The sequence below is a fragment of the Athene noctua genome, chromosome 20 (genome assembly GCF_965140245.1).
Source record: "Athene noctua chromosome 20, bAthNoc1.hap1.1, whole genome shotgun sequence".
In the NCBI taxonomy this organism is placed as follows: domain Eukaryota; kingdom Metazoa; phylum Chordata; class Aves; order Strigiformes; family Strigidae; genus Athene; species Athene noctua.
This window is the reverse complement of record NC_134056.1, coordinates 10,577,231-10,594,301: the sequence shown is the minus strand read 5'-3', so window position 1 is coordinate 10,594,301 and position 17,071 is coordinate 10,577,231. Positions and strand designations below refer to the sequence as shown.

Here is a 17,071-nt window from a genome sequence, read left to right as displayed (position 1 = left end):
CCCCTTGCTCTCCAGGCCACGACCCAGAGTCCCCTGGGGACCCCTCAAACACTCCCCGTCCCCCTGAAGCTTTGCAAAAACCCAAAGTGTGGCAGCACGGAGGGTTGCTGACCCTGGGCGTCTTGCTTTGTGCGCTTCTGCTTTGCAGGTGACCCCATCTCTTGTCTCTCTCTTGCAGTTTTGACTACGGAGACCGGTTCTGGGACATCAAAGGCAAATATTTCAGCTGTCAGTGCGGTTCACCCAAGTGCAAACACTCGAGCTCAGCGCTGGCCCAGCGGCAGGCGAGCACCTCGTCCCAGGACACGCAAGAAAACGGGCTCCCCGACACCAGCTCTGCCACAGCAGCCGGCCCCTTTTGAGGCTTCGCTCCCCAGAGACTGACTTGTTTTAACCCTATAGATTCACATACTGTCTGAATTTCCATTTAAAGAGAAAAAAAATCTGAAAAAACAAAAAAACGAAAAAACAAAAAACACCCGCTCAAGGAAAGCCAAGGGTTTGTGACACTTAGGGCTGTGCCACCGACTGTTACTTGAGGAATAAGTAAAAGCAAATCCCACCTCCGTGATGTTGTTCTCCCCTCCCTGGTCCTGGAAAGCTGCTGGTTTTCACAGTTGCGTGTGGAGGGGTGGCTGTTGCATTTTTTTTCCATGCGAGCTGTCCTGGCCTCCGTCTCTTAATGTGCTAAGTGTTGTCAGAGCCAAGGGAGAGCCGCCCGTCCTCCAACTATTGTTAATTGAATGGATCGCTCATGCCAAGTCATCTCCAGTTCACTTGTAATAAACTTTGAATACTTGATGGGACTTTCTTTTTAAAAGCTGGGGGGAGCGGGGAGGGAGGGGGAGGTGCTGGCGTTTGAGTTTGCTTGGCACAGCCCCGGGGCAGGTTCTGCTGGTTGGTTTTTGTTGGTTTGTTTGGTTTTTTGGTTGGTTTTTTTGGTTGTTTTTTTTTTTTTTTTAATCATTAATTTCTCCCACATCTCGCAGGACGTTGCAGTGGGGCCTTTCCCTAGGAGCTAGAGGGCATTTCTAACAAATACCCTCCTTGTTACCAAATCCACTGGCTTTTTTTCTCTTCCGATGAGAAGAAACCCACAGTCCTTACAATCCCTTTGGTCCCTGGCTCTCTCCTGAGCTGACCAGAGACGCTTCCCCTAAGACCCCGCTCCCTCCCGGGCTTTCTCCGTTACAAACCAGCTCTCGTCTGCGCCACTCGGCCGTGTTACTGTCTCAGTGTTCGGTTCGTCCGTGGAAGGATTTCCCTCACCCCGTCGCATTAGCGGTTTTAGAGAGGGAAGGTTGAAGGGGATTGTACAAGACACTAACTTCTTAAGAAAATCATTTTTTCTTTTTTTAAAAATAAAGTGAATGATATATATATTATAGAGAACCTCAACTTGCGTCTGCCGGCTGGGGCGAACAGCAGACAGGACATGTCACGGCGAGAAGATCCCAGATGCCACCAGCTCGTCTGTTCCCATCACTTTTCTCAACGCTGGGCACCTTCGATTGATTTTTAAGCTACACGCTATGAGGTTTCAATAAACTGATTTATTTTTTACCATTACTGAAACATTGGGGACTAGCATTAAAAAGAAAAAAAAAAAACACAAAAAAACAAAAAAAGGCAAAACGACAACAAAAAGAAACCACAAAACAAAACGGTGCTGATTCTGGTGTGATTTTTGCTCACCACGTGAATATAAACTATCAATTGTATAAAAAGAACAAAGTGATTTTAGTATAAAAATGCAGGAAAAAAACAAAACTTTTTTTAAATTGTTAGTATTGTAGTGTGAATAAATTCGCCATCACCTTTTGTGTGGTGGCTGGGCAGGTCATTATCTTAATTTTTTTTTTTTTGCATATATCTTTAAATACTGTAATTAGTTCAGTAACAGTTTTTTTTTGTTCATCTCTTCTAGAACATTCATAATGCCGTCATGTTTATTATTATTATTTTTTTCTGTTAATGTTTTTGACAGTTTTAAAGGAGCAGTCTTTTGGCTCTGATCATTTTCTTGTTCTGTTTTCAATGAAATCAATAAAAAAAAGAAAAAAAAAAGTGCTTTAAAAGGAGTTTGGCCTTTTTGTCTGCCATGCTGGTAGGGGTGGCACTGTGTGGGGCTGGAGTGAAGGAGACGCGCTGTGTCCTCTCATCCTTGGGCTTAAAAGGAAGATTAGGAAAGAAAAAAAAAAAACAAACCCTGACGGGGGGTAGGGGGCAGTGTTTGGGTTGGGTTTTAAATTTTGTATAATCTCTCAGTGTTAAAGGCATCCGATTTGGGAGCCTGGACTCACTGTGGAGTGGGTGGTGCTGGTACCCACCTCTGCGCAGAGCTCGGTGTAGGCTTCGAGGGACCTGTGATGCTTCCCCATCACCTGCATGGAGACAATTAAATTAAATTAAAAAGGCCAAGGATAGAGGTGAGGGGGAGAATCTCCTACTTGCGAGCAAACCCCAGGGACATTTCCTATCACGGGAGGAGGCAGCAGGGAGGAACCGCGGGGCGCTGCAGGTTCCTGGCTGGGCCAGCAGCACTGACTGGGGCAGGGGCTGGGTTTGGGGGTGCTGTGGGGTCCCGGGAGAGCGGGGCTGGGTTTGAGGGTGCTGTGGGGTGCACGTCCCGGGGCAGCGGTGCTGGGGGTTCCCCCTGGAGCGCCAGGCGGGTGGGGGCTGCTGAGGCGGCGTGACTAAGCACAGCCACCGCGCACCCTCGCCCTCAACCTGCGTCAGGAAAATAAGCAACTCTGAGTCACTGCCAGTCAATAGCTCATAAAAATATTCATAAATGGTAGGAAAAGCCCGGCCCAATGCCAGCCAGGGATGGGAGAAGCAGGGAGGACTTCGGCCGTGGCCTCACCCGCTCACCCACCTTTCGCCCACTTGGCAGGAGCTTTTGTCACCTGCGGAGCCCTGGAGATGCCCTCACCATCCTCACTCACAAGTCTGATGGCTCGAGGACAGTTGGTCAATAAAATCCAATGGGATTGTTCGATGAGAAATGGGGTCTGTCACTGGAATTGCAAAGGGTCCCCATTAGGAACAGCCAGAGCTGTTGGGGAAAGCGAGCAGAAGCCCTGAAGACACCCACATGCCCTCGCATGTCGAGGCCATTTAACTACAGGCTAATGTTAATTATAATAATACATTCTAGTATTGTATAATTAATCATTATCATGAAAATAATACGCTTTAATTGAAGGAAAGAAGTGAAAAACCCCCAGAGAAATCTAATCTCTGAATGTAACTTTCCCGAAACCATTTACTTTCCTGAGGTTGAGGGTGGGAAACACACATGTTTTCGGTGGGGTGTGGGGTCCCATGTGGGGTCCCATGTGGGGTCCCATGGTGCTGGTTTGGGTGCAGAGGGGATTTGAGCCTGGCAGACATGGGTGGAGGTTGAACACCACTGGCTTGCACATAGACACAAATAATCCCTAGTGCTATCAAGTGATGTCTTTGCTTTTCTGTGCAAATAACTGCAAATTAAATATGCACATTTAATGCCCCACCACATTTCCACAGGTAAGGATGAGCCGGAGAGGGGCTGTCCATTTTAACAGGCATTTCTGCAACGCCAGCGGGCCCTGCTCGGCAGCTGCTCCAGGGATGCAGGAGGAGAAAGGGGTCGGGGTACAGAGGCAAAGCCTCCCCAGCCACTCTGCTGACTCCGCTTGACCGGGGGCAGTGGTTTGTTGAGATGTTTCATTCAAAGGATGCAACGATTCTAATGTTAATATTTTCCCTGAAGCTACGCCGCTCTGTCACCAACTGATGGCTCCTTCTGAACCGCTGGTGCTTAGACTTCACTGTGCACACCCTGGGCTGCCCGAGGAGGTGTCTGTAGCTCTGGTTTTGCTTTTGTTTAAGAGAGCGCTTTCTTTTCTTTTAATGCAGCGCGAGCATCTGCTCAGGGCTTTGCTCTCAAGCAGCTGGTAGTCACTTTGCTCATGGCAGTTACCGGCACGGGAGGATTCCTTTCCCTTGTCACCCACCGCCAAGCCAGACACGAGGCCTCGCAGCCGCCCTGTGTGGGGCTGGGAGCTTCCCCTCAGCTCTGCTGAAAATGCAAAGAAACCTTCAGTCATTCATTTGCCTTTTCCTGGGGATTTTGGCATTCTCCTTGCAATGCTTTGCGATGTCCCCACAGTTGTGCAGCTGCCCCGGACTGGATCAGGGCTGGATGCTGGATTTGGGTGTTGAGCTCACGCAGGGCGTGGGGCTGAGCTGTGGGGGGATCTCGTGCATCCTGCAGCATCCCACTCTTGCCACAGGGCTAGGAGGAGGGTAATGGGGCAAACCCCCTGATTTCACAGAGCTGGAGATGCTGCTCTCCTTCCATGTGTGGGACATCCCTACTCCCATCCTTCTTCCCACTGACCCTCCCCCAGTGAAGGCTGGGGACCCCCAAGCCAAGGTGGGGGGTTGCAGTGGGTCTGCACCGAGCTGAGCTCTGCGGGACAGGGTGCAACAGCCCTTTTTGGGGTCCAGCGTCACACTCACAACTCAGCGCACGTGTGGGGATGCCCTAATTCACTATGGGGGTGGGGCCAGGCCATTTGGGGTGCCTTGTTGGGGAGCTGGGCCATGGCACTGAGCTAAATGCTCACTTCCCTCCTGCACCCTGCTCCTGCTGGGCATCAGCCCCCCTATAGCTATAGGGGAGCATTGTACAGGGGTTGGTCACCTGCTCTGGGGCCAGTGGATGAGACATGGACGGATCGAATCCATCTGCACGGGATCACACGGCATTTCCCTGTGCAAACCCTCTGTGCACCAAGCAGGTCGTGGAGCTGGGGAGCTTGTGCTGGCTCCTCTCTCTGGGGGCTGCTGGGGCACAGGGGTGTTAGAAAGGCACCTGAAAGGCAGCAGCCATCTCCCTGCAGCTGAACTGGCCCAGCAAAGCCATAAACCTATCCTGAAATACTGGAGCTGATCCTCTTTATAGAGTCTGTCTCCTCTTTATAGAGTCTGTCTCTTCCTTTGTCCCACAGCCCTGACCTCCCTCACTGAGGAAATGTGGGCGAGGGCGATGGTTATCCCGCAGCCTAGGATTGGCAGATAAGAGTTATAAAATCTCTATAAATGTACAATTTCACCCCATGTCTCATTCCTCAGCCTTTGCCAGAGCTGGAAGAAATATTAGTTTATCTCACTGATAGCACAGAATATTCCCTCGTCTGCTGAAAGAGCTCCCTTATCACCCTTTTAATTTCCTTTCTAGTGCTACAGGGCAGGATGAAAAGCTACGGGCGCTATCGCTGTTGGCAGGGAGAGGCCTTGATGTCCTGGCTGCTGGCTATGAGAGCCTCGCACCAGGCTGAGGTTCAGGTTTAAAGTCTGCAGACAGGGTGGGAGTGATGAAGCAGGCGAGGGGAGAGGTGTTGATGCCAGGGGAGGCTGGGCTCAGCCCCTGCCCGTCTGTTCCCCGGGCATTGGCACTAATGGACTAAATGCCCAGAAAAAGCAAATATTGCTTCAGGTTTCCTGCAAGCAGAGGTGTGATGCTGCTGTTTTAATTGGGGTGGGAAGGTTGAACAAGGTCAGCCTCAAGCCTCAGTTTTCCTGCTCGACTCTGCCTTTGAATTTCTGTTTAACTAATGTGAGAGTCATTGAAGAGGACCCAGCACCCGACCACTGTTAAGCAACTGCTGGGCCTCCCACTTTGCTGGTGATGCTGGGTGGGCGATACAGGGGATGAGTCTTCCTGGATGTACCTGTGGGCCGTGGAAGGTGGCAGTGCTGGGGACCAGGAGAAGCCAAAGCTCCAGTTCCATGGCGAGGAGCGTGTGGTTCTGGTGGTTTGACCTTGGCTAAATGCCAGGTACCCACCAAGTTGCTCTATCACTTCCTGTCCTTTCCCCATGTTTTCTCAACAGGGCAAAGCGGGGAAAGAAAATAAGACAGACCAACCCATGTGGGTAAAAAACCCCCAGTTTTAATATAAGCAAAGTGAAGCAAAGGTCCGCACGCGGAAGCATAAAAAAGAAGACAGATTTATTCTCTGCTTCCCATGAAGAGGCAATGTCGGGCCTTCTCAGGGAGCAGAGCTCAAATATGCGGAGTGGTTGCCTTGAAGGACCAAGGGTGGTGCCCTTTCCTCCTCCCAGCTTTATACTGGAGCAGACGTCACATGATCTGGAATATCCCTGGGGTCAGCTGTCCTGGTTGTGTCCCCTCCCGAGATCTTGCCCACCCCGTCCCACTGGGGGAAATGTCAGAAGGAGCCTTGGTGCTGTGTAAGCACTGCTCAGCAGCAGCCACCACACCAGAGTGCTGCCAACACCCTGCCAGCTCCCAGCGTAAACCACAGCACCGTGAGGGCTGCTGTAGGGGAAAACCAATTCCAGCCCAGCCAGACCCAGCACAGCGGAGCCATCTGCTGCTCCTGCGCAGGATGCGGCTCGGCCCGAGACCCGGCCCCAGGTACCGAGGGTTTCGTGTGCAGCCTGGAGAACCCCGCTCCTCCCGGGGCTGCGGCAGAGTCCAGCCCTTGGGCTCCCTCTGCTCTTACTTCCTCAGAGGGACCTCAGCAGCCCCTGCAAGCAAGGAAATGCCCCTGTGCCTGGAAAGTTTGTATCTATAATAAATAGCTGCTGCCCAGCCCCTCTGGGATGGGTGGGGAAGTGCAAGGAAGGAAACTCAGGCAGTGAAGTGTCACAACCACGTTACACCCTGACCAGCACTGAAGAAGGTTGCTACAACAACACTTGGGGTTTGTTAAGCAGCTCTTCACCATCCTTTCTCTTGGAGGCCCAAAAGGTTTGCAGGTACATAAGATGAAGGTCCTTGCCCTTGCCCTTGCCCTTACCCTCTCCCTAGACCCGCTGGGACCAGGGGGTTTATGCCCCAAGGCTGCCAATGCTCTTTTATTAAGCCATCACAGCCTGATGTTTGGCTGGGATTAAATTCACCATTATAGTGAACCTCCCCAGCTGACCTGGTAGGAACAGGGCATCGGCACAGTAAGCCAAGACTTTGTTTAAATACTCGGAGCTCTGCTATCTAACAAGAATGACAAGAGATTACATTAGGAAAAGGGCTGACTATTTTAAGAGGGATCCATTTGCCAACTTTCCTGGCTGCAGAAGTCTTTAATACTGCTGCAGGAATAGAAAGTGTTGGACACGTATTCATTCTATGCACCCAGTTAACTACTGAGGGTGGGTTTGCAAAAGGCATAAAATGTCTCTAAGCCCAGGCAGAGCCAAGTGCATTTTGGGCTGAGTTAATTTTAAGGAGGTGGGTGGGGAAAAGGGCATGGACAGGGAGCTCTGGGGACATCAAAGGATCTACAGCTGCGTTTTGCATTTGGGTTGTTTTACTCCTTCCCAAGGAAAGGGGGGAAGGGTGTTACCAGACAAACCTCTTTACAGGCAAATTAATTCCCACTCCACGCTGGTGCTGCCCTTCCGGGGGATACTTTAAAACATCAGTGCTGGGGAGCTGTGTGCTGGTGCCCGACCTGAGCTCTGCAGTATGAACACAGGGTCAATGGAATGCTCTCTAGTTAAACAAGCTGGAGCAGAGATAAGATGAGGATCCATGGTGTTGATAAGGCAGAAAATACAGAGATTTTGGGGCTAGAAGTCTTCTCTGCTGGAGGGGTTGCTTACTACATCATGCTCATCGCTTGAGAGCCCAGAAAAGTGATGTCTGGAGCCCACCATGTCAAGGATGTAAAGCACCTGATTATCAGGAGTTTCCCCTGTCCTCTGAAGGAGCCTCCATCTGTGTTTTCTGAGCGAGGTTGATTTAAATGGTGATGTATTTGTCTGTGATTTGTAATGGGCTTAAAAAAATCAGCAATTTGTTTGAAAAGCAGAACAACATGCAAGAAATCATTGAGGTTTTTCTTCCTTCTTTCAGAAAATATAGTAGCAGTGATGGGTAAATCGTAAAAGCCTTCTGTGTGGTTCACTCATTCTAGATAAAGTATAAAGCCCCACTGATGCAGGGCTCAGAGTGGGCAGAAAATATTCCACCTGAACAACAGCAATTAGTGCACTTGGCTTTGTCTTTATTGTGCTCTGTAAATATAATTCTGAACAGCAGATAAGCTTTGCGCAGACATAATAAGACGAATATCCTTTTCTTCTGCCTCTGCTAGGAAGAGAATTTCTCTCTAGTCATGCAGCTGTTGGAGGAAAATAGCTGGAATAAATTGCTTAGGAATTTGTGAACAGCAAACATGGCCTGCAACATTAACAAAATGAGTAAAAAAGGATTGGGGAGAATATTCGCATTTATATCATGAACATCCCTTCAACACCGACTTGGTTTGGAAGAAGTTCAGGAACTTTTGTGGCATGAAAGCATTTTGTTTTGCTGACGATTGTCTGTCTTTTCCCTCCTGCCGTGGCAGAGAGCTTCTTTTCTGCCCACAGTGCAAATCTCCTGGAGCAGCCGCAGCTCTTCTGGGAGAGTGGGTTGAGTTAGGTACCTGATGGGATGCTGGAGCTGTAAACCTCGGGGTGGAGAAAGAGCAGGAGTTGATGACTCAGTGGCCAGATACGTGATACTCAGCATCAGCACCCACATGTGCAAGGGGACTGGAGCAGGGAAGTGCCAAGCTGCCAGCTGTTAAATGGGTTCAGGCAGCTTTGTGCTGATGCACTTTGTGCCCAAGCTATCCCTGCATTCCATTTGGGTATAAATCCTCTTCGAAGGTTCCTAAACTGCTCAGCTATGAGACACGACAGTGCCCTGCTCTGCCCCAGGGTTGGTTGCATTTGATGGTGGATGAGCAGTCCCTGCCTTGCCTCTCACTCACCCCATATGAAGGCTTTCTATGTTCTACGGAGTTTGCACATTTTAAGTAGTGGCATGGATTCTCCTACCCGTACCTCTATGCAGTGCATCTTCTCAGTAGCTGGAAGATACCTCTGTGCCCCATTTGTCCATTAGTAAAATGGGAATAAAACTTCCCGGTGGATTGTGTGGTCCTCTGTGCTCCTGACGTGCCTACAGGCATTTGAAAACCTCACCCCAGGTCATTGGCAGCTAATGAGGGTGCTGCTGTGCTGGGTCCTGCACATGCCTGTTAGAGGAGACCCTCCCGCTCTCATATCAAGACAGAATAGAAATTCAGGGATTTGGGGCCAACCTTGTGAAGACATTGGGGGAAATAAAGAAAGTCTTGTGTAGTACTAGTTTTTAAGAGGACCAAGTTTCTTCTGTAAAACTACTCTGGAAAACATACTTGATTGTTTGGGCAGATATTGGTTGGTGTTTTTTGTTGGGGTTTTTTGTTTTGTTTTGTTTTTTCTGTGAAAGTACTACTGCAAACTTCATTAACCTACCGCAGAGAAGGGAGAAGAATACCAAATGACCTGCAAACTTTCCATCCCTGACTCTCCATGCAATGTATCTGCTGGTAAAGCGGGTGTTACACGCACAGGCTCCCGTGCTCTGATGCAGTGATCCAACTGCTGAACGCGTCTATCTGATAATTAGCCACCGTGCCTACCCCTGTGCTGGGCATCTCCCAGGACACAGAGACCCCCCAGTACAGCTCTGCAGCTCTCCCATAGCAGAAGACCCAGCAGCACAGTGTCTGCTATTACAGACAAGCAACCTCCCCAAGCACAGTGACCTCTGCTTCAGGGCGTGATACTCTAAATAGTTCCTCCGTGCGAAATTTCGGCTTTAGGCAGACTGATGCATCTCACTTTCTGTGAGGGTTGTGTTTCTATGTGCCTGGAAGGTGACCGCCCCTGCACCATTGCTGGGAGCTGCTTGCTGGCATTGCAGCTCTGTTTCTTGGAAAAGCACTTGCCAGACCCTCTGCTGTTGCATGAACATGCTCTTTGCTGTGTCTGCATTTGCCCTGACTATGTGCAGAAACGTCCTTGCAGGGTAAAAATACACATTGTTCTGGAGGGTGCCTGGATCTCAAGGTCTACTGGCCTATGTAAAATAATTTTTTTCCAGTTATTTGCAGCATCTCCATAATTCTTCATGAATTGCATGCGGAAAAAAAAGTCAGACAAGTGATGTGTAGCTTGGTTAAGCACAGATTTCTTTGGTCTTCCAGCATGGGAGGCAAGGTGCAGCCACCCAAGGGGAGTTGATGTGCTGCCTGTGTGATCCCAGTGTCGTCCCTGCCCCGTGGATCTGGACTGAAGGAAACTTGCTTCTGGTGCCTGGCTCCTGCGGATGCTGGGCAGAGATGGGGACACAAAAGGCGTTGCTGGGAGCTGCTGCCTCCTTGAGCCGCGGGGGAGGCGATCAGCCAGACCTGAAATGGTACATTTCTCTGGAACAACAGTTTTGCTGCATATTGGATTCTGTTAAAGGAATTCAATTTAGAAAACATTAAGCCGGGGGGGAGGAGGAGAAGGGCAAAACATTATGGCTAAATAATTTCAATTAACCATTCCAGACCTTTCTTGCTAATTCAGTTGAAATAAGTGCTGCCTGGTCTACAGATCTGCAGAACTGAGATCCTCGCACAGCATCGGCAAATGTGGCTTCGACGACATCTACAGTGACTTCTTCCAGCTCGGGGCTGGATCTAGGGACATGTTGTTTTGATGTTATTGAACCTTATTCCTTGAAGCAAAACAGAGAAAGAAAAATCTGGACTGTGAAATAGAGCTCAGCTACCTCTTATGCAGTCAGTCCTTGCTGGCACTTAACTTGGCACATAGGACAATTTTCAAGCTAATTCTTAAAACAGTGTAAACATCCAAGTACTGCCTAGAACTAGTCAAATTATCTAACTCAATTCTGCTTTGGAAAAACAATCCAGATCCAAATATGAAGCTTCACCAGAAGTCTTTGGCGATCAACTATGCTTTTGAAAGCTAGCAGATATTCATGTTAGAGAAAGTTAAATTCACTGTTCAAATTATTGACACTTGGAGGTTTGGGAAGTGCTGTAAAAACCTGACCAAGCTGTCGGGGCTTGTGCTGGGCTTTATCCTCACCATATCTCTGCCAGCTCCAATTTCTGCAGGGAACATCTTCCCTGAGCTTCCTAGCCAACTCTTATTCCTTCAGCCCCCTTCTCTGACATTTTAAAAAACACGACAATGAAGAGTTGAAAATAGCTTTTTTTTTTTTTTTTCAAAATGTTTACATGCCTCCTCCATTCACTTGTCTAAATATGTCTTCCCTCGGGTTATTTTCATTTCTTGTGTGATGTCTTAATTTTGATTATAAATTCTTTGGGTCAAAGACCGCGTGGTTGTGTAAGTTCATGAACTGTGTGGTTACTGATCCAAGTAACTGCAGATGTTGCAGGATAAACTCTCAAACCTTTCAGTGCCTTTCGCTTTTCATGGAAAATGCTGGTTTTCTGCTTGCTCACCTCAATCTATTGGCTTTCTACTCTTTTCCATTTTTCCATATTTTCATTCTCTAACTTGATATTTGTCTTGCTCCTCTCCCTGATGAGGCTTTCTCCCGTATCTGGTTAGAGAGGGGAAAATAAAAAAAGCTTTGATTTTCCTCTTATCAGGAAAAGCAGCTCCCACACAGGGTGACCTGACCTTGTGCTGCCAGACTCTGCTGGGGTTCAGTGTTTAAGTACAAACTGTTGCTAATGTTTTACAAAACAAAAAGGATCAACAAGTGCCATTAGCTCTGGCGATTTTGCTTTTTTGACCCCTCCAGCTTCCATCACCCGACCCTCGCTAGGTGTGGGAGGTTACCCAGAAGATGGGTTTCTTTATGGTCTGTACAGTGGGGTTTTTTTCTTTTTCTCTTTCAAAAGTAGCAGAGCTCTTGATGTTGGTTCATGCATCTTCACTCTGCTGGAGAGATGCAGGCCTGGAAGCTGTCAAGGAGGCTCTTTTATGAGCACTTTAAAGCAAAACAAAAAAAAACCAAAAAACCCAAAAAACTGGTGCCTGAAGAGTAGCTAGGACTAATGAAGCTGTTTTATCTTTGCAATTTGTATGTATACAGGGTGGGGGTAAGGGGAATCCTACAGAGTGTAGCAAACACATGTAGGGCAAAGCAGTTAATAGGATAAAAATGAAATCAATACCCAGGACTTAATTAAGAAGCTGTTTTTATTCACCTCCCAGGAGAAAGGCCCCCAGATCAGAGATGCCGAACACTTGCTGGATTGCAGTCTCATACAGGCTGTGTCCTGCAGGCCACTGACAGCCCAGCAGACTTATTAAATGTTATTTTCAGCTGTGTCTTCATTAGATAATGAGAGGAGAAGACAATGAGGGAAGAAATGAGGATGCAGTCTAATGGTCCTCCAGCCTTGGGAGCTGCTGCTCAGAGTTGCACAGATATTTGGGGTTATCCTGTGCAATCCCCAAACTCCTCTGTGTTTTTTTTCTTTTTACAGTCTTTGTGCAGGGAGAGGATCACCCTCTGAGTGAGGAGAGGGTTTATAGGGCTCCAAGGTGGGATGAGAAGGGAACACCAAGAGTGCATAAGACTTCTTTGAAAATATTGAGGTCCTGCTTTTATGTCACTTGCAAAGCAAAATGAGCCTGATGTGTTTATTTCTCAGTTAAGTGAAAAATGTGGTTCTTCCCAAGAACTAATCCTTTATTAAACTGTCAGAAATAGGAACAGTAAAGACCTCAGTAAAGAGAAGTATTCTAAACAGTGAACTGGGCTGCTCAGTTATTGTGTTACCAAATGTTTTAGGACTAAAGCAAGCAACTGGTTTCTGATTAAAATATCGACAAAAAGTCCTGGTTACATATAAGATGAACAAAGTGCTTGGAAAGGTTGGAAAATGGATGGATGAAGACTGTGCCTGGCAGTGTGAGCATGGTGCTGGACCTGGTGTTTGCAGGCTGACTCGGCAGGAGAGACTGACAGAGCTGGGATTAAACAGAAGAGCAGAGCTGCATTATGCAACTACCCTGCCTCTCCCTCCGTCCTGGCTGGGAGGTGAGACCTCAAAGTGAGCAAAATAGCCATGCTCCTTGCAGATTTTCTCTTCCCAGACAGTGTAAATCAGTCACAGGCAGGCTTGCTGTTTTACACATGACTTCTGCTTGTAACTTTTCCCCTGTTTGTGCCCTCTGCTGCTGTTAGTATCTGAGCAGAAAGCCAGGCTTTATTGACATGCCTCCACATGCTCTCCTTATTTTTGAGAACCACCTTTTCTACAAGGTGTACTGTTCCTCTGAAGGTTTTTTGGATAGAAGTATCAACCTGTGTGGCTATGGCTACCTGCTCAAGTGATGCAGGCCACTCTTCCTCCCCAGAAATGGTTGACAGACCTGTCTCTGCTGTGTCCAGGAGATGGTTCAGTGGGGCTCATCTGGGCTGTTGTCCTCTCCAACCTGACTAGCCACAATGGCTAGCGGGCTGTTTAGAGTGGGTAGTGGTCCTGGCAGTTTTGTGAGCAAAAAGATGAACCATTCCTCTCTGTTCCTACTTAGCCTGGGCCACAAAAACAAATGGTGACTTTGTCAGGGATGCTTCCAAATCACTGCCACAACCTTCCTGCCCATATGGGAGGTACTATCAACCTTGCTCAGCTCAAACACCCCAAAAGTCAAGTCCTGCTCCCACAGTAGCTCCTGTTGCTCTTAACTCTGTTCTTATTGCTCCAAAGTGTAGAGAGCTCAGTCTACTCCACACCAAATCCTTGTGGTGATCAAGTGAGTCCTGATCCTGGTGGTCTTAGCCTTCAGCTCTCATTGGGCTGCTCTGCAGCTTCCAGCAAATGATCCCACGCTAAGAGTGTTGGGAGCTGAGCTGACCAACCTGCTCACTGGCATTAATGCACATTTCTATTCCACACAAGCGATGATCCCTCTAATTTCACGTTCCAGGAGACGATGTCAAGAGGATACTGAATGCCCCATTCACTGGCAGAGAAACGTGTCCCTCCCCTGGATGCTTGTGAGCCGTAATTACTATGTTTAACTTGTAGAGATGCCAGTATTTAAAAGACTGGCTGTACATTTGTATTTCGCCAAGGAGTAACTTGAATAGTGAATACCATCATTTGACAGGAACATGGGGACTCGCCTCTTCCTGGGGAGGACAGGGGAAGAAGCCATCGCATCGGTGCGCTCGTGGAAGAAAACCAACCTGGGGAGAGCAGCGGTCCCGATTGCATCTAAAGGCCCTAGATTAGTTAACTGAAGAAGCATTTCGAAGAAACATTTGATCTGATGATCACACAGGCTTCTTAGATGTTAAAGAAAAGATCAAACAGCTGGACATGAAAGGCAGGCTGCTCATGCTGGCTGGCCTTGCCTCCATCCAGCCTGCCTTCCTCAGCCGGGTGCTGACTACCACTTGTCCCTGAGTTTTGCGGTTTTCTTTCCCTATGAAAGGTCCAAGTCCAGCAGCAGATTGCGATGGGGTAAATTCCAAGGAGAGAGAGACTGTAGGGTCTGGAATTTTTTGGTTCAGATCATGAACGATTTTCTGTAATTTTAAGACCACAGGCAATTTTCCTGATTCCATAAAACCAAGTGATGGCACAGGAGCATTTTCTAACTAGGAATAATGCAACCATGGACTTGAATCAGATTTTTTTAAATACATGTTACCACCCTTTGGATTCGCACAGGTTTTCTTAATGACATTAGTTTTTGTCTTGGAAAAAAACTTTAACTGCAAGGAAAAAAGACTTAGAGCTCCAAGTTAGTCTAACCATTGAGCTCCTGGGGAAGGAGCTCCAGCAGCACTTGAGGGGCTGTTGTCATTCTGGGCACTGTGTTGTGTGTTTGGTGATGGGACATCACCTTCTGGACTGCCCCAGCCTGGAAATTACAGACGTGGTCTCTGTGCAGGCTGGATGGTGCCCATCGCCATGTCTTTGGTGTCACTGTCACCTTTGGGAACTGCAGCACCATCAGCAGGCATGCCTCACCATGCTTTCCGTTGCTCTTGGAGATGAAAAACACTTTGCAGCAAGTGCTGACTTCATCGTGAATTGGGTGCCTATTGCCGAGGTGCTTATGAGACTCCCACTGGGCTATAAACACTTTTTGAAACTTTGCCTTAAAGTCATTTTTAAAAATGGAAATGCTTTAGAGATGTTTATGGTGTGGTTGTTTTCCAGAACTTGGCAATAGGTTTAGAGCTTGTGAATAGTTGCCAGATACCTTCAAGGCCCCTCTTCTAACCACTGGACTCCACCTGCTGCCAAAACTCAGACAAGAAATTGGGCCTCCTGGTCCTAAATCTGCTTTGCTTTATTTTATTTAATACTTTTAACCCCTGTTCTTGCCAGTTCTTGTGATGTGAAAATGTTAGCTGCAGTTTCTTCCTCTGATTTCCCTCTTTCTGTCATTGCTGGGCTTCTTCTGCAGCACTACCCGCTGAAAAGCTTGCTCAGCTTTGCCACACTTAGGCAGTTTCTCTCGTTTATGGGTCAGCCTGTGCAGTTCAGGCACACACAGCTGTATACATGGAGGGTTTGAAATACGAACTCTTCAGCCATCTGACTTTCTTTGCGATAAATGTTTGGTTGTGGCATGTGCTCTGTTTGCTGATTAAAATTATTTTCTCAGTAATAGAAGCTCTCAGTGTCTCCTCTAATGTGAGGAGGAATAATTAAGTCCTCTTGGTAATGCAAATAAATAATGCCTTTGGAGAGTCCTGAGTGCTTCATAAATCATCAGAGTTGTGTTCCTGAGATGCCCCCTCCTTGTGTCCTGATGCTGAATGATTACAGCAGGGTTTTATCATGCGTTGTATACGGATCACCTGCTGGCCCCTAATGCCACTGTAATGTCACTGCCTGAAGAGTCTGGTGATGCTGTGGTGTCCCTGATGCCTGATTGTGACCTGTTACTGTTTTATGCAAGCCCTTGATAACAGGAATGAAGCATCTTGTGGTTTTTTAATTTCTCTCCTCCAAATAGCCCCATCACGGAGAGAAATGCTGCCATCCCTCTATCTGCACTGAGGTGGAAGCATACAAGACCTGGCTTGAGAGAATCCTGTGCTAAAGAATCCATATGTATACACATTTATACTTATATATGCATGTTTTTAATATATATATCTCCATGTATATAGCAAGATTTTATTTTTTGTTTTGTTTTTGGTTTTGTTATTAGAGCTTTGGGAGTCCATACTGAGCATCTGGGCACCTACCAGGTACAAGGGAAGAGGCAAGTGCCTAAGAGAGAGATTCCCAAAGGGCAACTGGGGGAAATATCATGGAGAAGGGTACAAATTTTCCACTGACTATCCAACAGGACATAGCTGTTGGATTCTGAACTGTTTCTATCATGCTTATTCCTCCAGTCATAGCTTGCATGCTCTCTTCCTGACGTTGGTCTTCTGAGAAGACTTTCTGGGCTGGAGGAGGTGGTGGTGCCTCTGTTACTCAGTATCCCAGTGATGAGAGCATCAGGAACTCCTGTCAGGGTGCATCACATTAGAAGGGAAGTGCCTGATCCATGATACTTGCTTGTTGTAAGTGTGAGCATGTGGCTTATTCACTTGGCAGTGAAAAGGCTCGGGTAGATCAGGCATGACCAGTGATGGGTGTTTAGAAATGTAAGAAAACTTTCTGGTGGAAAATTGGAGCCTTAAAGACTTGAGGTGCCCCAAGGTTGGGAAGCAGCTGGGCAGGGCTTTGGGTGGAGATGCTCACCTCTGCAACAACAAGTGGCAGAGTGGATATACCCAAGCAAGTGGCTTCACCTATGTGAAGACCTTTCTGAGACCTGCTCCAAAAAGAGCTAGACTCTTTCCTTAAAGAATTTAGAAATGTCTAAGCTTGCACATGAAGTCTCAGTTACTTACAGCAGGTTCCAATGCTGGAAACCAGCACATGGTTGTAAATCCTCCCTTCATCCCTGCAAGTGACTGAATGGACTTAGCACAGGACAAAGCTGCTGCTCTCCTCTTTTGAGGAGCAGGTGTGACGTTGCTTTGGGAGGTTCAGCTGTAAGCTTTTCTGAATAAATGCTAGCAGCTTCCCTCTGCTGAGACAGACTGGCTTGTTTAGTCTGGCCCATTTAAGGCGTCTGGTGTATGAGCATGAAAAGGAGCTGCAGGCGCATCTGTACGTTGTGCAGACCAGTTTCTCACATTGCCCAACCATGAGGAAGGAGAAGGATATCCCAGGTTGTGGTGGGGAAGCTGGACCCCTCTGCAGGAATGAGCA

At 47.8% G+C, this 17,071-nt stretch overlaps 1 protein-coding gene across 8 annotated transcripts in view; it reads left to right on the top strand.

Annotated features, from left to right (window-relative positions):
* EHMT1 (euchromatic histone lysine methyltransferase 1) overlaps positions 1-2,070 on the top strand; it is a 123,101-nt gene extending 121,031 nt beyond the window's left edge. For all 8 annotated transcript variants that reach the window (XM_074923356.1, XM_074923355.1, XM_074923358.1 and 5 more), the window contains one exon: positions 179-2,070. In XM_074923356.1, coding sequence (XP_074779457.1) covers positions 179-362 — 184 coding nt within the window. In that variant the 3' untranslated portion in view covers positions 363-2,070. The remainder of the gene's footprint in view (positions 1-178) is intronic.
* The last annotated feature ends 15,001 nt before the right edge of the window (positions 2,071-17,071 follow it).